The sequence below is a fragment of the Anopheles ziemanni genome, chromosome 3 (genome assembly GCF_943734765.1).
Source record: "Anopheles ziemanni chromosome 3, idAnoZiCoDA_A2_x.2, whole genome shotgun sequence".
Lineage (NCBI taxonomy): Eukaryota > Metazoa > Arthropoda > Insecta > Diptera > Culicidae > Anopheles > Anopheles ziemanni.
In genome coordinates this window covers 73,143,964-73,170,350 of record NC_080706.1, presented here as the reverse complement: position 1 = coordinate 73,170,350, position 26,387 = coordinate 73,143,964, and the positions used below count along the sequence as shown (strand labels likewise).

At 45.8% G+C, this 26,387-nt stretch overlaps 1 protein-coding gene across 1 annotated transcript; it reads left to right on the top strand.

The window, feature by feature from the left end:
- The first annotated feature begins 491 nt into the window (after positions 1-491).
- On the top strand, positions 492-24,435 carry LOC131285432 (uncharacterized). Its single transcript, XM_058314288.1, has 9 exons — positions 492-769; positions 1,091-1,717; positions 6,980-12,780; positions 14,537-15,424; positions 16,231-16,904; positions 17,623-19,128; positions 19,212-19,664; positions 22,997-23,309; positions 23,490-24,435. Exons 3-9 carry the CDS (start codon positions 6,996-6,998, stop codon positions 24,122-24,124), a joined length of 10,254 nt encoding a protein of 3,417 aa, XP_058170271.1. The 5' UTR covers positions 492-769; positions 1,091-1,717; positions 6,980-6,995; the 3' UTR covers positions 24,125-24,435.
- The last annotated feature ends 1,952 nt before the right edge of the window (positions 24,436-26,387 follow it).

Below are 26,387 nucleotides of genomic sequence, written 5' to 3'. Positions count from 1 at the left end.
GAGCCTCGTTGGCATTCCGCTAGCGCTCTCTTTCGGCAAAAATACTCAACTAAGTAATATTAGTAAAACAATAAAAATAAATCCACTGAGTACAGTAATGCCGTTAATGTAAGCTTCGTTTTGGCTATATAATACTAACTAGTTAAAATTTCTCCACGGGTATCAAAAAAACGAAGAAAAAAAAACATTTAATTTACTCTACACATCTTGTTCTCGTTTTGATTGTCACAACTGTCAAAAATTGTCCAACAACTCCATTAACCTTTGAATGGTCAGTGATCGCAAGTGGAATGTTTATTTTAAAAACGGCTTGCGGAAGGTACAAATGAAGATATTTAGCAAGAAATTTGTCTAAGAAATATGAATCTACCTAGAACGAGTGTAGGAGTAAGGTTTTCAATAGTCTTTTGATTTAATTTTTATGATTTTGAAAACGCTCAACTAAAGTGCTTGGCTTCATCAAGGGTTTACAAACAAAGGGTGGCTAACGGCGGTGGCGTCAAGCTGCTTGCTCTTCTTCTAAATTTACAAAACTCCTTAAAATCCCGTGTGCGCGTCGGTCAAGTCTCGCTGCACCGTAGTGGCACTGTAGACGTAGCGAGGCTTTTCCACGTGAAACAAACGTTCAACGCCGAGCCTGTGCGGGGCTGTGAAAGTTTCTAACTTTTGTTTTGTCACGGTGCGTGTGTGGTGCCACTAACAAAAGAAGCCATTTTTCATTGCGCCGCGGGTTCGGATTGCCGTTGTGAGGTGCGAGCATTGAGCGAAGGTGAAGCCCCGATACGCAAGAATTGCCAAGATGGTGGCCCTTCGTCCATCGTCACGAAGGTTTTTTCTCGCCCAGTAGCAGCCGTCTCGGCAGAATCGATTCCGTGACGATTGTTTCCTTTCCGCCCTTAAAATCTAGTGGCCTTTCGGAGAGATTTGTCTCGTTGTGTGTATGCGCGCGCGTGTGTGTGTGTATGCGTCCGCATTTTTTGCGTTTCTTGCGTCCGTGTGTGTACGTTTTGGGGTGCGTGTTTTCATTCTTTCACAGGAGAAATAATCCAGGTTTTATTGTTTGTTGTGTTCTTGTTCCGTGTTCCAATAGGCAGTAGGCGAAGAAAAAGGGCAGCGACGTCCAAAGTGGGCAATAGAAAGAAGAGCACGAAAGCCCGCGGTCCAAAAAGGGCTTGCTGCGAGTGAAAAAGTGTGAGAAAAAAGGGAAGAGAGAAAAATTAAAATTTTGATAAGCAAGAAGATAAACATCTGCGTTCGGGAAAAGAAAAAGGGGGAACCATCAGTGACATCCCCCCGCGTTAGTGGCGAGAAAATTTGGAAATGCTTGCAACGGCGACATGAATAACGGGTGAAATTCGGAAGCATCGAAAACAAAGTGATCCACCAAAGGAGGAGGCAAACAGTGGGACGTGAAAGTACGGGCCGCTGTGGGTTTTCCGCGTGCATCGGAATCCGGGACGCCATCCAGGGTTCGACCGCATCCCGCTGCCAACCAGTTCCCGTGGATGGTGCCCTGTTCCGCTGCGTCTTATTGCATCTTCCGGGCGGGCGAACCCCATCCCATTCCTTCCTTTGTGTCAGCAGCTCCAGCAACGGCGTGTTGGGTTTTCCTTTCTTGTGTTTCTGTCCGCCCCAACTCCGGGTCGAGAGTAGCTCAGGGCAAATGTGCTGCGGTCGTCGTCGACGGTGTTCCACTACTACCACTACCATTGCGCTGGTAAGTTGTGTTGTTGCCACTTTGTTACTATTGCACTTTAAATGCATTCCAATCATCTCTTAGTTCTTTCACCCTTCTTTTTTTTCTATTCAGCCCAAGAAAGAAGGGAGAAAATTGAATAAGAATACATCAATTTAAATCCTTACCTTTGGACGAAGAAAGTTCGAAAAATTGCAATTCTTTTGTCACTTTCTTTAATTAGTGATGTTGGAACTTTGTTACTATTACACTTTAAATGCATTTAATTCATCTCTTCCTTCTTTCTCTTCAACCCAAGAAAGAAGTCAGAAAATTTAATGAGAATACATTATTTAAATCCTAATTGAGAAAGTTTACGAGTTCAAAATTATTCTTGTGTTTTCTTTCCAAACAGATATATGATTATTTAATATGATTTAAAACGTCTGCCAGAAAAGTCAATCAGATCCTTTTTGAGTGAATTCATAAATTTTAAGGCGTAATTTTCGCTTCCAAGGATGCTTAAAACCATTCTTTTCAACGCTTGATCCTAACAATGCTTGAAATTTGCATGATTTATTTAAGGGGTCAACGAGATGGGAACGTTTGTTCCCTTTGCTTGGTTATGCATATTTTCATTGTTTTTTTTCTTCAAGGGGATTCGTAAAAATCCATAACCAGGATTTGAAATCGTAATTGCGTTGTTGCGTGTTGAAAAACATGTATTTGCGTATTAATTATTTTTTCGACGTTTCGACATTGGAATGAGTCAGGCATTTGTGCTGCATTTGTTTCATTTTCAAGTGTATTCGTTGCGTATCTAAAGAGAATCGAAATGATTTTATAACATTTAATAAGCTTCTATCATTCGCTACTACTATCAACGAAATTTAAGAACATTAATGACAAAAACATCGTTTTAAAAAACTCATAAAGCGAGCCTAATTTATGATAATTTGCATTTTCAAGCACATTTTTTTTTTTATTCGTCCTCTTGCCGTACTTATATACAATTTAAAATTAGGGATTCTATCCCAAACCCCAGGGGTACGGCAGCTACGGCACGCACTGCTGTAAGGAAATCTTCGGAGAAAACCCGCGGGGGTTTGGGGGGGAAGTGTGCCTCTACTTTCCTTTGACTTAGCAGGTGTTCCTCTCCAGGGTCTCCAGGGTTTTGCGATCCCGGACACCGCATGTAAAAGCCTATCCGAATTTAGCACGCCTGCCCTGTAATGGGTCTAACTTTTACGACCTTCAGAGATACAACGGTTGCATATGCACGTTGTTCCTGTACAATAGACTTCCTTTCGTGGGTGAAGGCTTTTAAAATGTTACACGTGGCTTTTGGGATTGGGAAAGTAAGGATTTTTTTTTGGATCAATGCAAATTGAAAGTACTTTTGCAATGATACTCTGTTATGAATTAGTGTAACTTGTATTTTAGTTCAAACAGAACTGAACAAAACTTATTTATTTTTTATATTGTCTCTGAGAAAAATCTGCGATAGTTGTAACCACAAGTTTATTCATAAAGTTATGCTGTTAGGCCGATTTATCGAAAAATATCGATAAAAGAAGAAGATAACCAAAGGTCCTCCGTTAGTTTCATTGACTTTCGTTGAGACATATGATCGTAGTAAAATGTCAACGATGAGGGCCAAACATATGTAGTATCCGAAGCTGAATGGACGGGAAAAACCAGTTTCCAGTTATGTCATTCACATATTTACCAGGTCGTTTTCTGTATAAAAGTTGTATGAATCATCGAGTATTGGTCTTGAGGAGATGAAAGTTAAATGTGCTTCATTGGCGAAATTAATCACATGAAATATGCTCAATGTGTGTGTGTGTTGGTGGTTTTCATTTTAATCGTTAAAGATATCTTTGCTCTCGCGTTACATATCTTGTGTGATAGCAGGTGTATAGGGGTGGATGGGGTAATACGCACCCCTTAAGGAAAACTATAAAATTTTCTAACAACTTGGCTTTTGATTGTTGATTTTATCACTGGATAGGATTCATAAAGGTTCAAACTAGTTACCAATTCAGGAATGTTTGTTTTTTTTGCTAAGAAAAGCGTATTTTTTTCAGTTTTGAAAAAGTTCAATTTTTGATCGATCTGTATCTGGTTGAGGCAAAACGCACCTTTGCTAGGGGTAATACGCACCACAACAAAGGGGCAATACGCACCACAACAAAGGGGCAATACGCACCATAACAAAGAGGCAATACGCACCACAACATAGAGGCAACATCTACTGTCAAATAAAGATAGTTTGTTTACAAACCGGTGCATTTTACCCCGACATACTGGGTGCATATTGCCCCCATTCATAGTTCCCCACATTTTCAACTAAAATATGAGTAAATTTGCATACTTTCCGAAATTTTCATGAATAGTCTCAAGCACTGATTCTCAATTCACTAAATTTCGTATTCCTCGTGGGTAAATATCGGTTTTTGCACTTAATATTCCTTAGGGGAATGGTAAGTCACATTATAACAAAAACTGTCTGAGCTGAGAATCATTTTGTTTTGCGTTTATTTCACGTTTCTGTTGATGTAGAGCTATCAAACTCACAGGGTGACCATATTTCAGGTTGATCTTGCAGGGTGACTACTTTTTACTCGTTGAAAACTCGTTTTTCAATGGAAATGGGAAAGGGTGCGTATTGCCCCAGGGGTGCGTATTACCCCAGCCACCCCTACATAAAAAACCCCTGTATGATGGTCTGAAAAGATGTAATCGGCTGCACGATGGATTTGTAGGGGGACTTTTACCGGTGACACTTTATTAAATCGTATTCTGAAATAAATCCTTGCAAAACTTCAGCAATTTAGTAAGGCGGTTTGACAGATATGGCATGCACAGTATGTTTAATTGTTAAATTTTTCACTAATATTAGTGTTTTGAAAAAGTGAATAGTTTTTCTTTTTTTCTCGTATTTTTCATTTTCATTAACACATGCCATTTTATTAAATCGGTCCATCGATTCAATCCTGTACAGTTGCTTAAAAATAAATAAAACTTCTAAAAAGAGGTCACAAAATTCACTGATGAATTTCCAAAAATTAGCTTTTTAAAGAAATATTGTATAAGAAAACGAGTGCAAATATAAGAGAAATTACGTTTGTCAACGTGTATAATGACACCTGCCCCGTTTTTTATTTCTTTTGCTAAAAACATGTGTTTTAGAACAATTCTGCCTTTTAATGTATTTGTGTATGATGTAATAAAATAATGAACTACTTTTAATTGATTATTATTGTGCAATCAATGCCCACGTCACTAGTTTTATCATATTTAAATAACATTCATATTCCAATAATTATGATATGTTCATTTCAAAATTGGTTCAAAATCAAAACATAAAAGTTTATTCCAGTGTATGATACAATTCCCCTTTTTTCTAAACACTAATCGGGAATAAAATTGAATACCAGTCATCAAAAAATATGCTTGGCATTTTAAACAAAACCATGAAATATAATTGTTTTGAAAACAACCACAAATTCCTGAGACGGTCAACCACCGTGCGTTAGCACGGTCGTGTCTTTTGCGGTTGTGCAGACAGTAGGGGTGTGTGTGCGTTAAGAATTTCCCAAGGAAAACACTAAAACCGCGGAGCGCTCGCGGAAGTACCGGAGTAAAGAAAGAGAGCAGCGAGCATAAATTGCAAGGATCTGGAGGGCGCTCTCTCCAGTCCAGGTTGTAATTAAAGGATTGACCAGGGTGCAACAGACGAATACCGAACGAATGGTATCCAAAAGGCAATCAAGTAAGGAAAAGATCTTTCACCTTTCCTTGCACCTTTCCTGGTGTGCATTGAAGGGAGAAGGAGTGACGAAGCCAGAAACAAGGATACACCAGCTATTTAAACCGTTGCGTTGAAGTGTTTTTGCTTCTTGGATTATTAAGGAGCCTTGAACAAATTACCCAAGCCGGTTGGTCTAATGGATAGCGAAAAGAAAATCACCACAAAGAATTGATTCGAGCAGCTTTGTAAAGGGAATGAATTTAAAACAGGAAGCAGCACTTGTCAAACGTACGGTCGTTGTTGTGTTTCCTCCAACAATGCGACAGGTAGCAGCATATTGTACACGTTTTCGAATGTTTATAATTTGATAAGCACAATAGCTACTTACCAAATTCACACCGGCTGGGCGCAAGAACCAGATGCAACTCAAAAAATACACATTACCACATCGTTCGCTTGTGTTCTTCTCCATTTAACCTTCTCGTCATCAGCTCCGATCCAAAGGAAGCACACCAATTTCAGCGGTATATGCCATCGATAAATTAACCTGAGTGTGGCTCAATTGATGATGGCTCAATCGTGCCCGGTCGTCTTGTTTGTGTGCTCAGCTTTCGTTATCACACGGCGAATTTTGGGACCGGGCCGTGCAGCTGCCCGTAGGTTTTGCGAAGAATGCCAAGCATCGCAGGACGAGCACACGTACGCAATTATCTTCCGCACCGCCGTACTCGACTCTCTCAATCCAACCATTGGACTTTTTTATTCGTTTTATTCTTCCTCATCATCTGCAGTTTACTTTCGTTGCTTCCCTTGAGGCAGTTGTGTGTTTCGTATATCCATTTTCACGATAGAAGAGTAGCCGGGTTTGTCGAATTGTGCCGGGCCGTTTGTCGTGTCATCTTTCGCGCTTCAGTGTACCTTTTTTCCTGTCAAACTGCACACGAGTAGTGCGCATCGCATGGCGTTGATGCTGTTGGTGTGCGTACGATCTCTGTGTGCAAAATATTTGACAGTTGCTGCTGATGCTGCGGCCGCGCTCCTCTCTCCACTCCTCGTTGCCCCACTCTCTGGTCGTGAGGTTGTGAAAATTGATGAACTGACCAAGTGATGTCTTTGAACACACAACCCCTAAGGGTGACACTTTGTTCCAATGAGGAACCGGCTTCGTCGGTTCGCCGAAAAAGGTTCGCAGGTTATATGGACAAACGACACCCAAATGTGGTACCAACCCGGTACAGAGGAAACACCCCTCCAAAGGGCCGAAGAAGAAAATCGGGAAATGTTTGAGTTAAAAAGATTGTTGCGCTAGTGATGCGATTTTAGGAGAGAAAACCAGCAGAATATAGATGTTTTTAGTTCTAAGTAGGCCCACCTGTTTCCAACAATCGAAAACCCGATTGTGAGACAAAGATTTGTGCGAAATCGTAGTAACCTTTCGTGAAAAGTATCCTTCCCATACGCGTCAAAAACAGCTCAGTTCTATTCTTAGGTTAGCTGCAAACCCATCACTGATTATCTTTTCCTTCGCTCACGATTTATCTTTTTAGAAAACCGCATCGGAAAATGGAATGCGACGTCTCGCCGGTTCCAGCGGTGCAACCGAATCGTCCAACGAAACCACAACAGCAGCAGCAGCATATAGCAGCAGTGGCCGCAAGAGGAGTCAGTAACAATGGCACCAGTAGTACCGGCGACACGGCACCATCGCCAAGCACAATCATCATTACCACCACCAGCAGCAGCACCACCACTACTACGGGTACGACGGCAAAGTCGACCGACGAGGACGAAACCGCGCCGGTGGCATCCTCCTCATCGTCCTCATCATCATCGTCGTCGTCTGTGTCGGGTTACTGTTCCTCCTCGGTGGCCTTATCGATGGTCACACCGGCGGCGGGCAGCGGTGACACGACGGGTGGACGAAGAAGTATCAGTAGCAATACAACCACCGCAACCACCACGAACAATAACAATAACAACAACAACACCGGCAAGGGTCATGTGGCCGCGAGTGGGAGCAGCGGAACGACCGAACCGTCGGTGACGGTGATTGAGATAAGCGACCAGAGCACGACGGAGGATGTGAGCTACCCGGAGCTGGTCTCCTGCCCGGAGTCCGAGTCGACCTGCGTGCTGCTGTCGGACGAGTATGACTCGTCGGTGCCGCTGCGCGAGGACGATCCACTGAACGTGTCGATCGGATCGATCGATATGCTGCCCTCGCCCCAACGCAGCACACCGGTACCGTCATCGTCGAGTGCGGCCGTCTCACCCGCCTCGGTCGATACCGGCACGCCCAAGCACAACCATCACCTGCGACGAAACCTGCCCCGAATGGCATCCGGAAGCAGGCAGCAAGGGCTTAGCAAGCAGCAACAGCAGCAGCAGCAGCCCTCGCCGGGGACCAGAGGTTCATCGGCGGCAGAGAAACGGAGTCGCAAGTCGGCCGAAGGTGGTGCTTCGACGATGCGCGAGGTGCTCGCGTCCATTCCGGGCTTCAGCATAAAACCGCGCCGACGGACAAACAAGAAACTGTCCACAGCGGCGCAGCTGGAGCAAACGCGCGAAGGTTGCGTCGACCTGGAAACGCCCGATTCGATCCTGGTGCACACGAATCTGCGCGCCCTGCTCAACCGGGAAACGTTCCAGATGCTCCCACCGCTGTATCAGTACAAGCTGGTGCAGCTACTACCCCCGGTCGATCGGCCGCCGGTGCCCGATGAGTCCGAGTGTGTGCGCAACGGCATCCGTCTGAATCCGTCCGGGCTGAACAATGAGTTCTTTGCCCGCGCCTGCCACGAATGGCGGGACCGGTTGTCGGAGGGTGAGTTTACGCCCGAGGCGCAGCTGAAGCTGCGTTCGGAGGCAGAACGCGAGAAGAGCAAGCTTGACCCGTGGAAGCTGAAGCACTTTGAGCCGATGTGGGGCGAACGGAAGTACGCGGGTGCATTTATCGGTGCGGCTGGTACGATGGCGAATCCTACCCCGCCACCACCACCACCCGTATCACTGCCACAAACACAGCCCACCGTTCCGTCGGCGGTGGTGGAGGAAATCCCGCGGCCGATCGTTCAGCAACAAACTGCGAATACCAGCAGTAGTAGCAGTTCCATCACGTCATCCATTTCCGTGGTTCCCGTGACGAACAGCTTCGTCGGTGGAAGCAATCGGCCGGCGACGATCGTACCGCTGGGAGCTGCACGACCAACAACCGCCACTTTGCACACGCAAACGACGATAAGGCCCGTACAGCATGCCTCGACAACCACCTCCAATCCCTCCGCCACCGCTGTCCCGGCCGTGAAGATTGATCCGAGCTCTCGTTCGCTGGCGAAAATGCAAGCAATAACGTACACTACGACCACGAGCTCAAAACAAGCCGGTGGTAAAAGCAGCACGATCATTACAACCTCCACCGGCACGATCGTGCTACCCGCGAGGACGACAATCACGGTCACTTCGGGTCGTCCGGGTGGAACCGCCGGTGGTGGGGCGTCGTCTGGGGGACTCTCGGTTGTTCCGTTCAGTATTCTGGCCAGTAGTGGCAGTAGTACGAGCTGCAGTACCAGTACGAGCAGTAGTGCTAATGTAACCCGTCCCGCTCTCAAGACGACCATTAAGCTACGTCCAACGACTGCGATCGCGACCAGCACGACGGCATCGGCCGACGGCATGAAACCCTCGTCGAGCACGGGTGGGAGTGTTGGTGCGGCCCACGTCGTCGGGGGCAGTAAGCGGATACAACCGACCGTGATGAGCGTTAGCAGCAGTAGCGGTAGTGGGAGCCTAGCCGTCTCCAGCACCAACGCCTCGCTACCAAAGTCGTCTCCGAAGCGTCTACGAACGGTCGGTGCGGTCACCCGGTCGGCACTGGCAGGAAATACAGGAATCACACCGCAACAGCAACAACATGCCTCCAGTGCTCCGACGACGACACCTCTTCTAGCCATTCCCTCCCAGATGTTGGCCCGCTCATCGCCGGTGGTGGTGAAGCTGGTCGAACCATTTCGCTCCTCGGCACTTTCGGCGAGCAGCAGCAGTAGCAGCAGCAGTAGTAGCAGCAACGCTAGTAGTTTAAAGCGCGTCCACAGTAGCCACTCGTTAACGCCCGACCTAAGCAATAATAAGATGTCGAAGCGGCGCACGGACGATACGGAGCTGGTGGTTATCGGCAACAACAGCAACAGCAACAGCAGTAGTAGCAGCAGCAGCAGTAGCAGCAGCAGTAGCAGCAGTGGCAGTAGTAGTATTAGCAATAATCACCGACGAATGCTGACTGTTGTGACGACGACGACGACCACCGCCGCAACGGTCGGGAGTGGCGTTAGTAGCAGCAATGTGTACAGAAGCAGTAATATTAATAGTAGTATCAATCGCCTTATCACCGCCACCAGCAGCACAACAATGCCCGTTTCCTCCACCGAGAGCGGTAGCAGCAACAGCAGCAGCAGCAACAGTAGCAGCAGCAACGGTAGCGGAAACAGCAGACGAAGCAACAGCACCAACGGTGGCAATAGCAATAGCAATAGTAATAGGATAAATCTTAGCTGTAGTAGCACCACTAGTACCATTATCAATCAGAAGGAGGAGAGCGGCAACAATCCTGTCACCACGATCGTTGGCTCGCGGAAACCTCGGACCCAACCGGTGATGATAGCCACCAACAGCACGGGAAGCAGCCAGCACGGTCGAATGGTGCTGATCGAAGGCGACGGTGGTCGGCTAGTGATGGAGAAACGTCGTCGAGGGAACGTGGGTGGGGATGTGCAGGCGCTTGTTACAACGGCCACCACGACGACGACGACCTCACCTACGGCACGGCGGAAGGCACGGCAAGGTGGTGTACGCAGCGCGAATAGGGCAAACATTAGCAGCACCGAAACCACCAGCGTGGCACCAACGACAACGATCACGATCGTTGACGATGATGTCGATCAGCCGTCCACCAACAACACCCTGGTAGCTGCAGAAGAACATGCTGATGATTGCCGGGTAGTAGTCAATGGCGATGACAACAATCGCGATCGATTACGATCGCCACCGTTGGTACCATCGTCGGACATCATCCTCGAGGAAGCGATCGACTGCGGAGACGTGGTGGACGGTGGTAGTGAGCGGGAGAGGCATGGAGCAACGCACGTAAGAAGACGCAAGCTCGAACCGAACCAGAATCACTGCAGTGGCGGCGACGGTGGTGGTGACGTGGTGTTAGATTCGTTCATGCACCAGAGTTCGCCGGGTGCAACGATCGGTGGAAAATACGGTGATTCGTCAGGGTCGCGTGTGCAGCAGCGGGCGAACATGATCAACCTCAACAACCACCACCATCGACGTATGTTTGCGTTGACGATGGCCGGAAACGGTAGCCATCATCGGCAGCAGCAGCAGCTGCATTACGCGGAAAACCGGGCCAGCCCACTTGGTGGACTAGAGGTGGGCGGTGATATGGTCGGCTCGCCGGCTGGCAGTAGCGTCGATGGGGGGAGCAGTGGCGCTGGCACACCGACGACGCAGGTTATCTACGACCACAGTTCCGGGCAGATGTATAGCATCGTTTGCATACCCTCACCACCACCACCACCACAGAATCCGACACCGAACGTTGCCACACTAACAAACCTTCGATCCCTGCCATCCTCGCTGACGGTGACAGCCCTACCCCAGCAACAACAACAGCAACAGCAGGAGCAGCAACAGTTACTATCGATGTCAAACGATAGTAGCAACAGCAGTAGCGTGTCGACCACCGCCATGATGGCAGCGAGCGACAATCATCTGGATGGCGTTGGTGGTCCTGCGTCCGGCCGGCGGACTGAGCGACTGAGTACGTTCGAGAACGTACTGCATCAGGGCGTCGATGGCACGGACCATCTGGTGATCGTACACCAGGGTGGTGCGCGTCACGACGACGAGGTTGACGATCTGAAGCAGGACGAGGACGACGAGGAGGAAGAGGACGAAGATGGTGGGGAGCTGGTGCATACCACTACCGCGACTACTAACACTGCCGACGAAGAGGAGGAGGAGGAGGAGGAGGAAGAAGATGAGGAAGAGGAGGCGAACAATGATCATGACGAGGAAGGGGAAGTAGGAGATGACCATCAGCTCTTGGATGGCGAGGAGATCCTGCGGTTGCAGATGGCGAACGTGGGAGAACCGTTACCGGCGGGCAGCTATCTCGTTGGCCCGCCGGGAGCTGGACATAAGCTCGTGAGAAATCTCAACCAGCAGACGAACGTTCACCATCGTCACGGGTTTTACGATACGTCCCAGCAGGCGATGTCCACCGTGGAGGGTGGGATGGTGAACATGAACCTCACGGCATTCCATCACGATCATGAACACCTGCATCAGCAGCAGCAACAGCAACAACAGCAGCAGCAGCAACAGCAGCAGCAGCAACAACATCAGGAGCAGCAGGGCCTGATGATGATGGTGTCTACAACGGCTGAGGACGATGGTTGTGGGCCGTCCCCGAACGCAATCGGGAGCAACTACTGTGATAATCTATCCGCCGCGGACGAAGCAGACGGAGAGGAGGAGGAGGAAGAAGAGGAAGAGGAGGACGGGGAAGAGGGTGGGGAGGAGCACAACGAAACCGGGCATCATCTGCTGATGGATCCAAACACGATCGGGCACGTGGAATGCGCCGTAGATGGGAATGAGGACGACGGTCAGTACGGCCTTAATCATCACCAACACCAACAGCTGGAGGAGGGTGGAGTGGCGAATACCTCGGAGGAGGACGACGAAGAAGGGCAGACGCGGTCGTTCGTGCTCGATCACCACCAGATGCAGCAGCTCCAGCAGCAGTTTCAGCTCACCGGTGATCAGGGAATTCACCAGCAGCAACAGCAACAGCAGGATGGGATGATCCATGGCCATCATCATCATCAGTCGTTGGTCACAACTTCCGGTGGGAGCATGCCCGGGACGCTACTACTCACCGGCGCCGACGTTGGGATGCCGTTTGACGAAGGATGCAACAGTGCTGAGCTGCTCGCCGATGGTGCTGATTGCGTCGTGGAGGGCGAATGCGAGGAGGAAGACCAGGAGCAGCTGGTTGACGGCGAGGAAATTTACCCCGGACCCCCGGGAGATTCCGTGGACTCGTCGATGGACGACGGTGGACAGCTGCAGCATCCGTCTCTGCAACAGCATCCCACGATCGCACACCAACACTACCAGAATCATCATCAGCTGGTGGAGAAGTACATCGAAGAGGTGGACGGAAGTGGCGGTGGGAGTGTAGCCACTGGTGGTGGCGGCGCCGGCGGCGGCGGTGGTGGTAGTGGTGCTGGCGGATACGTCCTGGAGACCACCGGCGGGGAGATGATCAGTACGGAAAGTAAGTAAAGCGCTTAGTAGCGAAAAATGGTTTCCATCGGTTTTTCTTTGGAAATTGATCCCATCCGTCTCAGCTAGAGTAGGAGTGTTTTTGAAGTCATCTCGTGCTTTTAAGGACTAAGTTTGCAACTATTTTGCTAGCAGGAAGTTTGCAATAGCCTGCATATTACAGGACGCCGACTTAGTTGCTCTCCAAAAATGGCGATTGAAATTGGACTACTGCTTCGTGAATTGAACTTCATCTTTCTTTTGACATTGTAGATGATGCCTTAAGACGGCAGGGGTTGGCAATATTTTGTCCAGGGTTGTAAGAAAATGTTAGTGCAACATGCAAAAAAAAACATCTTAATTCTTGTCTGATTTACTCGCGATGTCACATTCGCTTTTTTCGTAGTTTGGCTCATAGTTTGAATCCAGCCGTCCAGAAACCAGTAACAAAATAACATATTTACTTGCAGTAGAATAAGAGATTAATTTAACTTACAGCGAACAAATACTTATACGTTGGAAAAGTACAAAATTCAACGAGAATAATAATCAAAGTGAATTATCAATAGTAACAATTTGAAATCATTTTTCTTATTTTATGTGTTTAAATCTTATTTAAAAGGGGTTTGATACAAGATCCAAAACATTAATTCGTCGTTTATCGTTTCTTGTCAGCGGTTTCGGGTTATGTTTCATTTTACAGCCCCAGCTCGAAAATCGCTAAATATTCAAAATAAATAAGGCTTTTCTTATACTCCAAAGCTCCATTGAAGAGAAACATTTTATATTTTCTAGTGTTCTAGTGTGCCCTATGAATATTTTGACGAGATTCATTAATATGAATCTTTCACCTAAGATTCATTCAGATGAATTTTTGAATCTTTAGGGATTCGAATCTTCAAATGTTTATGAAAAAAAGGGTCCTTCTACCCATTTTTTTGCTCATCTCTTCTCATCAATAGATTATTGTCTGGGATTCATGAATCTCTCATTTAAAGATTCATGCATTTCTGAAACATAAAGAATCACTCAGAATCATGAATTTGAATCTGATTTACACAACACTAATTATTTTTCCGTTCGCCCAGTTTTGTGAATCAACTTGACAAGGCCCGAAAGCTTTTTGCGTTTTTTTGCCGCTCTGTTACAATTGCTGTAACTTGCTCATTTTAAAAGATTTTCCGATCCATAAACGGCTACTTTTTAGTAAATCTGTTGAGTATCTTTTGGCGTATGTGATTTTTGGATTCGAACAAGATTCCAAAGCAATCTATTATTAAATTAAATCTAGCAATGGATCAATTATAACACATACACACATAAAAAGTTGAATTAAATTTGATTTCCGTATTTAGTTTAAAACAAGTGTTGTTTGAACACTAAAAAAAATTGATAACTTGGAGTTCAATTCACGAAACATTATTCCACCGGGAACAGTACGATCGCACAGGGAAGTTTAGGTATCGCATTTTTCATAACCATAACGGAGTACGTTTATTTGCCGGTTGCGTTTAAAAGTCATCGTGGTGACGTTTAGTTCCGCTATCGTGCACCCTCACTCACGGCTATTTGCTACTAACATACTTACTACTCCTCACTTCCTTATAACGCACGCACCACCACTCAATCATTGGCCTGCCCAAAAATGTACTTCTGCGCGCGCGCGTGTGCGTTCTGTACGTGTGTCTCTGTGGTTTTGGGTGGATTATCAATAAAACTGCAATTCTTGAAATGGAAAACCCGCTCCGCTTCGTCGTGGATCAATAAAGTTGTCGAGCACAATCATCACGACCACGTAATGGTTGATGGGCAGAAAGAGCATCACCAGCGGATGGGAGAGGATGTGGAAACTCGAGCCTGCGATCGGGACCGGGCCGGTGCCTGCGAGGGAGAGATGCCACTTGGGGTGCTCGATGATGGCGGAACCGCATCCGAAGAACATCATCGTTTATTGGACGCCAATGATGGGATGCTGCATGAGGTTGGAACGATCGTAGAGGTTCCCCACGAGGAGCATCAGGAGGATCAGCATCAGGATGATTGTGGGCAGCCCGAACAGCAGCAGTCAAGCAGTATGATCATCGATCGGGGTATTGGTGTGGAGCTGCTTCGCCCGGTGGAGCAACGGGTGACGGACGTAGTTGTGAATCGACAGCACGTTCCGCTGGCGAGTGAAGTCCAAGTGAAGTCCATGCCGGTTACCGAACACTTTCCACCAACGACGGCCACGGTATCGAACGCCAACCTGTCGACAATGCCACCAGCGACGGCTCCGGCAATCCGGAGGACGACCACCATACTCGTGGTGGAAGATTGCATCCCGACGAATGGCATCGATCATCAGAACAACCATCAGCATTCCTATCAACATCATCCGGTTCGATACGGTCGACGACAATCGAACGAGCACGAGGAAGCCAGAACTCGAATGGCACGCACGATGCTCCCGGTGAAGCTCGTTCCCGAGTGCGCTGGGTCTAAAAAGTCCTTCCCAATAATGGACCCACTGGACCACCTCTACCTGGTCGAGCCGGGTGCCGGTTCCGTGCAGACAGCCGCTGGCGGCCTGGGAGAGACAAATCTCGCTGGTGTTGCTACCCGCGGCTGCTCCGTGGTGCGGCCCGGCCCGGGAGACGAAACACTTGCACCATGCGGTGGTAAGTTAGGGAGAGTATTTTGTGGTGCCGGCCGAAAGTCAGCGCATTTCGGCACAGCTCAACCCACTCTCTCCACTTCTTCCCATCTACATCTGTCAACTGTTGTGTTGTGTGTTGTGTGTGCTTCGGATTCCGCCACTTTTTGGCGCACCAAACAGCATCCGCCGGGCGCCCATCATGCTTCTTGTGTGGCGTGGTGCTAGCGCGCCGTTTTCTGTTGCTTGCAAATGCCAATAGCGTTATGTATTTTCTGTTCTGCTGGCGGTGGTGGCTTCCTTTATAGTTTTACGATCCTGTTCGGTTGTTCTGGCTGGCTGTGTTTTCCTCTTTCGTTTTTCTCCTTTCGTTTGCTTCGTAAAGTGCTTTAGACCAATTTCATCTGCTTCAGCGTTATATTGAGCTCCTTCTAGAGAATTTATGGTCATAATATTTTTATGTACGGAATGTTTTTTCAAACTTCACCCTTTTCCCTCGTTTCTTCTCATTATGTGTGTGTGTGTCTGTATGTGTTCGTATATTTTCTGCTGTTGTGCCTTTGGTGCCGCTTTTAAACTCTTTCGCTCGAAGGGCAAATGCAAAAGCGTGATCGCGCGGATCGGGTAAGATCGGGCCTCTGGAGAGCTTGGTTTCTCGGCTTGGCCGGCAGTTTCGTTCGTTCCGCACGAGAAAAGTGTCGCTTAGTTGTTCGTATAAAAAAATATCCCAAAACATTTGCTGTTCGCAACTTGCAGCGAGCAAGGAAATGGCATTATTTTAATCACTCTGTTTTCGTTTCGTCCTTCATGTTCGTGTTTTTTTTCTTCTAGATTGGCCACACTTTAAAATGAAAATGATGGACGGGTCGAAGATGTTGGTCGTCGATCATCACCAGCTCGTTGACGGGAGCAACAGTATTATCCTTTCGCCAATCGGTTCAGCGGGAACGCCCACGTTGGCCTCCTCGCCCGGCGCAACAAGCTTGCTGGCCGGCACGACCCAACAGCAGCCACAACTCCAAACGCTTCATCAGCACATGGTCAACAGCTCTCAGCAGCAGCAGCAGCAACAACACACGATCCAACAACAGTCACCAACGCCCATGCCGATGACGACAGCGACACTCGTGCAGCAGATTGCCACCCAAAATCATCATCAACAGCAACATCAGCAGCAGCAGCAGCAGCTTCATGTGAATGCTGCCGCTGCTGGCACCACGACAGGGATTAGTTTTTTAGCACATCATCATCATCCCCAGCAGGCCTCCGCCGTGCAGACGATCGCGACCGGAGCGACCACCGTGCTAAGCCCTCAACAGCAACAGCAGCAACCGGCGCCACAGCAGCAGCAGCCGGGGATGAGTATTTTTCAGCTTCAGCCGTCTCCCCAGCCACAGCAGCCTCACGGGAGTGGTGCGCAGACCGTGCTGGGAGGTGTAGCGACGACGGTAACGTCCCATCCGATGACGGTTGCAGGCAACAGTACGATCCAGCTCACATCTGAGGCGAGTCCGGTCATTAAACCGTTTGTTATTTTATTGCCAGTGTGTAGCGTACGTTTGTGGCATTTTTGGGTTTCCTTGTTTGGGTACAATTTTGATCGTAGTACATATAGGAAAGTTTAACGTTTTCTTATTTTTCACTTTCTGTTGGTGTAGAGCTTAGCAAACCAATACTGTTTTTATAGTTTTTATGCGTTACGATTGGTATTGTGTTTTTTATTACAGAATAATGAATCTGAGTAAATCTTCGAAAAGGATCAAGAATCTTTAAATATTCATGAATCTCTAAGATTTATGAATCTTCAACATTGTCATAGAATCTCAAAGATTCATCATTATTTGAATGATAGATCAAGGAACCCCAAAAAGTCACAAAAAAAAGGAGAAGGAAAGACCCTTTTTCTTGGTATGGATCGAGCATTCATACATATCAAAGCACTTGGCGATTCATCTTGGAGATTGAAGATTGGATTCGTGAATCGAATCACTCATCACAGAAGATTCATTCTAATGAATCCAATCATGTTTCATGAAGTACAACATTAGTTGCTTGCGATGGTTCTAGAGAACGTTAGTTTCTATTGGGGTATAAGTTGATTTTAAAATTGAGCCTATCAATTGTTACCGTTTATCTTAAGTTTATCGTTTGTTTTCATATGGATTTTTTTTCTAATTTAACTGAATGCTCATTTGCTTCTACACGTTGTTGTATCTTTTGCAGATTAAGGATGGCATTCGTGGCAATTTGTTGAAAACCGAGTCAGGCGTTACCTACACAACAATTCGGCAGGGCAATCAACAAATTTTGACGCGCATAAAGTTGGAGGGTGATGACGGTCAAGTGCTGCAGCAGCAGCAGCAACAGCAGCCCCTACAGCAGCAAACATTTCAAGCTCAACTACCCAAAGTGAACGTGGTAACATCCTCCCCGCTCGTAGCGATCGGCCCGAGCAGTCAAGACAATCTCACCCGAGTGATCGAGAGTGTGGCCGGAAACTATGGATCGCCGACTGTGACAACGACCGGGCAACTTGGGACGATCGGCGGCGCGACGGCGCAGCAAGTACTGGTCCAACCGCAACCTCACCAGCAACTAATTCAGCATGTGCAGACCGCAACCGGTCAGCAGATACGCTTCGAGATGGACACAACGAACCACCACGCGATCCTACAGCCTCAGCATCAACAAGCAGCTCAGCTGATAACCGCTGCGCAACAGCATCAACCAAAGTTCATCATTACGTCGCGCCCCATCAATGCGGTCAGTGCGGCCCCCGCCGTCGCGACGAAGCTTCCGCTGACCATACAAACGGCCGGTGTGCCACCGCAGGTACAAGGCCAGCAGTTTCTTCACGCTCCCGATCCGCAACACCAGCAGCAGCTACAGCTTCCCAGCCAGGCCGCGGTTACAACACTGCAGAAGCCAATTCAGCTGCAGAAAATTATCATGTCGACACCGGCCATTGGACAACCGCAACAACCCCAGCAACAGCGTCCCCGGTTGCCGCTCCAGCGGACGCAGTTCAGTGTGCAAACGATCCAGCCGGCGAAAGCCGCTCCACAGCCACCGCAAACGCAGCCATCGATTCCGACGCAATCGCAGCAAAGGTTTCAGCAGAAGTTTGTCACCAACCAGCTGATCCGGGGACAGAACGCTATCCTGATGAACAACGTTCACCAGTTGCAACAGCAACAACAACAACAGCAACAACAACAACAGCAAGCACACCAGGCGGCTGCAACCGTCGGTGCGAATGTAGTCGTGGGATCGACAAGCAGTCGGAAGCGCGCTTCGGATGGACAGGGAGCAGCAACGACAATCGCAACGACCGCTGCTGGAGGATCATCGTCGGCGGGATCCGGCGGTGGCACGGGACGGCGTGGATCCGGACGATCGACCAGCTCGCGATTACCGCCCGGTGCGGTAAACCTCGAGCGCAGCTACCAGATCTGCCAGGCGGTGATACAGAACAGCCCGAACCGGCATCAGTTGAAGGCGCAGCTAAAGTCACCGCAGGCCTTCCTGGCGGCGTCGAACTCCAACTCGAACAGCAGTGTCGGTAGCACCGGGAGCACAAGTAGTAGCAGCAGCAGTAGCAGCGGTGTCTCTGCCAGCAGTATTATTGGCAACAGTACCAAAGAGGATGCTTCTTGTGGTGGTGGTGGGAGCAGCAGCGGCACAAGCTTTGGAGGGGCGCTGGGAATCGCCGGCAATACGGTAAGCAAGGTATGTTGCCGAACACTGGCACCTTATCAGTTACTTTGCCATTGGCATTAAACTTAAATTAATTCGTGTTGTACTCTCTGCAGGTCGCTGGACGATTGGTCAACTCGAAGCGAATCATATCGGCCAGCAGCAGACCTCAATCGTCGATCGTTGTGCGGCAGGTGTACGCGAGTGGTACCACCGGTGTGTCTGCCGGCGGCCACACTACCACAACCGCGGGTCAATCGAATCCAATCAGTATTATCTCTGCCGCACCACTTCAGCAGCAGCAACAACAGCAGCAGCAGATGCATCAGCTCCATACGCTCGGAGAACAGCTCCAGCAGCAGCAACATCCGCAAATCATCAGCGTGAGTGCGGCACCGACGATCGTACATGCGACCGCAGCTGGCAACAATAATGGCGCATCTGTTAACGCGACCACGGCGGCTGGCGGGGGAAATTTCGGTGGAAAATATGTGCTCGTTCAGCGGGCGGCACACATCGGTGAAATAGTCACGCCGCGGGCGGCCAGTGCTCCACCGACACACAATCAGGTTAGTATAGTATGTTTCTTGACGTTTCATTTTTCCTGCTTTCCTTATCCTGAATTTGTTGCAGTTCAGAAATGTATATATTTCCATTACTTTCCTTATCTTGAAGTAATTTTTCATCAGTTTTTTCATCAGTTTACTACATTGCTTATATTCGCATATGAGTCCCATTTGGAAAATCATCATATCGAGAAAATAATGATTGAATATTTTTACATAAGTGTAAAACTAATGTTTTGCAGTTTTAAGTGATACAAAATCTATTATAGGTTGATCACATTGGTTTATCTAGTCTAATATATAAAAGTCACCGTTGTCTGTATATATATATATATATATATATATATATATATATATATATATATATATATATATATATATATATATATATATATATATATATGTATGTATGTGATCGCATCACGCCAAATCTACCGGGCCGATTTGTACCAAACTTGGCTGGAAGGTAGCTAATTTTCCAAGGTTGAATGATCTGAACTTCGTTTGTTGATATCCCCATACCTCCATAACACCTATCCTCTAAATTTAATGAAAAACAATTATAGCTCAACGATTATTCAACGTATTTTCACCAAAATTGGTATGCATATTGCTTACATAAATACATAGCATGGGTTAAAATTTCATCTTTCTAACTGAAGGGAAAAGGGGGGCTCTCATACCACCCCCTACCCCAAAAACCGTAAAAATGCAATATGGGTATCAATTTCGAGTTATTTATGATCTCTAAATCGAATGGCCTCACTCTTAATGTTTAATATTAGTCCAAACTCCCTCTACCCTCCTCCTCTTCAGCTAAACCATAACCATGCTCACAAAAAAGCGTAAATTCTTATCACATGTATGCAACCGCATTACGCAAAATCTACCTACTCTATCTGTACCAAGCTTGGCTGGAATGTAGCTTATTTTTTATTCTTTTAAATGCCCTCTTTCCCTGTCCCCTTTTCGAACACCTATCGCTTAAAATGATGAAAAATAATAATAACTCCTCAATTATGGAATGGGTTCTTATAAAAATTGGACCGTATGTTACTTTATCATGTAGGCATCATGTGATAATGTTTCATCCATTTGACGGAAGGGGTAAGGGCGGCTGCCATCCTACCGCTTAGCTCAACAATGATTACAATGCATTATGGGTATCCTATTCGTACAATTTGGGGTCACTAATTCGAATGGTCACAGTTTGCGTGCTCAATCTCATTTCTCCAACGAAACAAATATTCCCAATCACACAAAATCGGTCTAATCTATTCAACCAAACATAATTATTAGAAAGCCAATTTTTCAAGTGTGAAACGTCCAACATTCTTAAGCCTCCTTCCTGCCTATAACTTTCTATAAACTGAATGAGAGAAAATATCTAAAAAGAATTATGATGCCAGTTTACGACAGATGAGATGGATTTAAAAAAGGCAATATTTAACACCTTCAATATCGCGGGTGATGGTAGAAGTGCCTTTAAATAATCGTCGATTATCTGTTGTCCTGGTCCAACTGTGGTTTATGCACAGTTTTTCACATACTTGCTTTAATAGATTAATTTTAAACGCTTGCACTAAGCTGGAAGCACAATTAAGTAATGAATGCAAAATGTATATTTAGATGGTTTCGTCGACTAAACGTAATACTAAAATTTTCAGCACATAGCAAAATTTAAGATTGTTAAACTGAAAACTGATACTGAATGCAAACACTCTTCAGTTTGGAATTTATTTCTACCCGGATGAAATCGGGTTAATCAGCTAGTATTGTAATATAAACACGTCGTAGAGGATGACATTTTATATAAAATATATGTTTTTTTGATACTAAAATGGTGAAAATAAACCATATGGGACGCGATATGCGGGTACCGTAGAAGCACCATACTTGGCGCGGGTCCAAACTTGGCGCACTTTCTAATATTTTCTTCGATATTAGACTATTTCCAAATCATTTCAGCCTAAAATATGCAGTAAAATATTTGTTTATGTTTGTACAATACATCCGCATCAAAACATGTTATTGGTTTTTAGTTATTGAATGTAAATTTAATTAAATGAAAAATTCCATCTCACAAGTGCGCCATTTTTTACCCGCGTTAGCAACGCTGCTAAGGAGTGGGTTCAACTGTTTCCAATAATTTATACGCAAAGGAAAAAATATTAGGGATTTTATTTATCAGAAACTATCAAAAAGTAAGTATTTTCAATGAATCGTGGTTAGATTCGGCGCTTTTTGAGATTTTTATGCTAATTTTGAAGCGAACGATTTTGCGCCAAGTTTGGCTCACAGTGTTCCTAATTATTCACCGTGGAGAATATGGCTGTTTGCGCTGCTAGATATTTTTGAATCATAGAAGGCTTTGATGAATGAGATTATAAAAGTTAGCGATGAGATAGTTTTATTTTCACGAGAGAAGCCAAAGTCCGCTGCAAAAAAAGCTAAATTGTTTTTTAAATTGCTGTTGAAAAGTGTTTCTATTGTTTTAAGTTGACTTTTGAATATAGCTGTTGAATTCAATGAACTACATCCATTTTGTTTTAAGTGCGCCAAATTAGGAACACATCGCGCCAAGTAAGGAACATTGCAAAAACTATGCGCCAAGTTAGGAACATAATGTGCCACACAAAGAGTTTCTGAAACTTGAAGAAATAACAATATAAGAGTTTCTCACTTATTTTTCTTATATTCTATGGTAGTTAGGCTAGCACTGTGCAAAAAATGGTATGATTTGACCGAACATTGATTTTGTTACTAAACTTTTTATGCAGAATTTCCTTAACTGCGCCAAATATGGTACATCTACGGTACTATCGAAGTCAAAAGCAAAAGGACTCGCATATCAGTCCAACCCCATAGCATACTTTGTTTACCTTGCACGTACCCATACGAATATTTGCACTTCAACAGCGAGTAATTCGTTAAATACACTAGAATTGCAACCGTTTGTTATTTATTTTTATTACTTTACATTACAAAATTGTTGATGTTTCAATAACTATGAATTATCCTTAATTTATGCAAAGAAATAATATATGAGACTGTTATGCGGGTACTTTCAATATGGGACGCAGTCAATTTGATATCTTTTCACATTTGCATGCACTAAATGGACACTTTGAGATTTTTTTGAAAATATATTGCAAGTGAACCTTAGTCGTGGAGCTAACTCAAGTGATGAAATGTCTAATGGGACTGATATGCGAGTATGGGCAGTACAAGTGGCAACTAGATTGGATCATTTCTACGAAAAGCGACGGTATAAAAGTTTACATTTCCATAACTGATGGTTACTTTGTTTTCTCCCAATGTTTGTTTTTCGATAGATACAAATCCACCATGTTCCTGCACCGCAGGCACAACCACAACAGCAGCAGCAACAGCAGCAACAGCAGCCACAAATGCATCAGCACCAAATCACGCAGCAGGTACACCACCACCTGCAACAGCAGCAGCAGCAGCAGCAACAAGCACAACAACAACAACAACAACAACAACAACCGCAACTGCACAACCAACAACAACAGCAGCAGCAGCAACCACAGGTGCTGCATCAGCAACAGCTGGCGCCCGGTGTGGGCACCGTGGTACCCGCCGGGCTACAGACGGCCATCGCTCGCCGAATACCGTCCAACCACGGTGAGTATTATCCGCCGGGAGGCGGTGTACTGCGGTGAGATGCGAGATGCGTGTGCACGTGTGGTTGTTGTGTGTGGCCCCTAGCCGAGTGCTCGGAGGGGCGCTCGGTGGCGTGGTGTCGAACTTGTTGATCAAGCATATCAGGCTGGTTCCTCCTCCTCTAATATCCATCTCTAACAGTGATCACCTACGGTCAGGATCAGCACAACCGTCAGCTGACCGCTAGTGGTGGTGGAGGTGGTGGAGGTAGTGGTGTTGCTGGTGTTGCTGGTGGCAATGTGGTCATCATCGGTGGAACGGCACGAGGCGTAACGGCGGGTACTACGCTAGTTGCGCAACCCTTTAATCAGCAGCAGCAGCAAGTGTTCCTGAATGGCTGCGGTGGCAGCACCGTGGTCGTTACCAACGGGTCAGCCGGATCCATTCTCGGTGGTACGACGACCCTGCTGCCTCGGCCGCCGTCGGTCGGGGGAAACCCAGCGCTAGCAAGTCTGCCGCGGCTGCAGCAAAACCATCCACTCGCCAGTGGACTGAGTCAGGGAGGCGGTAGCATTAACATCGGCGGGATAAACATCGTCGTCAGCAACCTCCTAGATAACGGACTATGTACGCATCCTTCACCTACCGGCTCGATAGTGCAACAGCAGCAGTTGATTATTTCCAGCGGGGAAAGCGGGGATGATCGCTTGAGCGAAGCGAAGATCGATCGCACCCAGAATCAGCCGATGGTTGTGGTTTGTAAGCAGTGTGGGGCCTTCTGCCACGACGATTGTCTCAGTGGTACCAAACTTTGCGATTCCTGCTTGGTACGGTAGGGAAGCTCTAAACCTTTGAATTTTTCTACGGAGCTATGAACAAGTGAAACAATTGTTATGATTTGTTCATAAAGCATCCTTTAGAGCGTGAGTTAGCAAAGCTAATCTTACAGTCAGACAAATCATTGGTTCTAAACTAACATGTGTACAATGAATTGTACAGTTTAGAGATGTTTTTGCATTTTTAATGATTTGTACTTTAGTAGTTTTTTAAAACTATTGTTGAAATGGCATACGGAATAAGCATTTTTAACCATCGTTAAAATTAAACGGTTGTTAATTTTCTTGGAATTAAGAATCTACAAATTGGTTCGGGTGAATAACGGTCGTTTGTTTTTTTCCTAATTGATTGATTATTTATTTCGATGCAAACGATTGACAAATTAATTAAATAAAGATCGTTAATTAAACAATTTCGTATGCGCTTTCCACTTTATAATTTCAAATTATAATCTTACTGTTCACTGAAATGAATGCAGTCCAATTGAGGTCAGGAAAAAGGAAAAGTATCGTTTGGTTATAACTGACAAGTACACAAAGTCGAGACAATGTGGAATGCGCCTCCATGGCAGTAAAGCTTCAATTAAACATTCCATCAACATCGAATTCAGCTTCGTGCGCTGTATTATCTTCTTCTTGTGGCATTATCTAGCTCCTGTAGGGTTTCAGGGAATGATTCCATGCAGAAGTCCCAACTATGCCAGCGACAGAAGCGAATTCTAACTGACGAATATCAGATTGACAAGTAGTCGGAGCTATATTGCAAAGGCTCACGGAAGGAGGAATTGCTGATGGTTATTTTTTATGGATTTATTTATTATTTTCCTATAGCTTGCACACGGATGCGCGGTTCCCAGATGTCCAAATGGCATTACGGTTGTCTACTTCGGCGCCGGTATTGACCGGGGTCGTTATGTATTATCGTTGATATACCCTTTAGGTATTGTTTGCAATGCTATTGTATGTATGCGCGCTCCGTACGCACCCTTTCTGTATGATAGTAGGAAAATTGTGTTTCCATATGTAAATTTATCCATCTCATACCACACCTGGTGGAGGAAAACAGGTGACATTTTTTGGTTTATAAGGGCAATGCAGCAAAAAAGGGAAAACCCCGAAATTGTTAAGAAATGGTAGAGTGATGGTTAAAGGAAAAGAGTTATGATAATGAAAAGGAGAGAGGAGAGAAAAAGAAGAAAATAAATTTGGGTGAGATTATGTATGGAAACTCTTCAGCTGTGCAGTAACACAAGGAGAAAGCACTGAGCAAATGAAATAGAAAAGAAATAATCTCAATCGCAAATTTAAAATAAAACATACTATTAACATAACACGCAAAAAAGTAAATAAAATAAAAAAACAACATTTATGATGCCGCAAAAAGGTACTAGAGAAGGAAGAAAGCGGTGAAACTTAGTAGACAACATGTATTTTATAATCACATGAACGTGAACAAACACACACACACATACACACACACAGTCACACGATACAGCAGTGCACATGTGCAAACGAAAGGGAACTCTGAACCGGGGGGAGAGTGGAGAAAAACTGGTAATACTAACAATAATTATTATAATCATAAACTGTGACAGCGAAACTGAAAAAAGCAAGCAACAAACAACAAGATAAGAATAAGATGCAGAAAACCGCGGGAAAAGTTCACCGAAAAGAGAGTGTGGTAGTCGTGAACGAAAGGGGAGTTTAATAAGGAAAAACAGCTATGTTAAAACAATATCCCCAAAGCAAGGCATACTTTTCTAATCGTAATCGAGAAAACATAACAAAAGGAATATGCTTCCGCGATTCTTATTAGTGTGCGGACACTTCCCTAGATGTGCGCGGCGGAGGGTTAGTTTCGGGAGGCAGAATGTTCTGTGATTTGATTTCAATAAAATGGATCAACACGATGAAACTAAATAGCATAAAAAGATGGCTACGACGTTCTTTGGTCGCTTTGCTAAAGCGTCAAGCTATGAATTGAAGTTTTTCTAAAGCTGAACGTAGCCCTACCATGTGAGAATCCGTTGCTTTTCACGATGAAACCCGGTTTATTTACTTTACTTGTGCTTTTTGTTTTACTGATAATCATTAAAAGCTGCGTTTTAATTTAGTACATTCACTGTCACGATGGCTATTATTGATAATTTTATTTTAATTAGTAACCAACGTTTTCATCTTCTCTGACGGGGGCGACGGGGGAAATGAGTGATTCGTTAAAACTTATTTAATTCAAATGTACGCTTTTGAAGACGCGTTCGCA

Coding starts and splice junctions, on each gene's coding strand:
- LOC131285432 (XM_058314288.1), top strand. CDS start 6,996: ATGGAATGCGACGTCTCGCCGGTTCCAGCGGTGCAACCGAATCGTCCA. Junction 15,425..16,230: donor AACACTTGCACCATGCGGTG/GTAAGTTAGGGA, acceptor TTTTTCTTCTAG/ATTGGCCACACTTTAAAATG. Junction 16,905..17,622: donor CGATCCAGCTCACATCTGAG/GCGAGTCCGGTC, acceptor TATCTTTTGCAG/ATTAAGGATGGCATTCGTGG.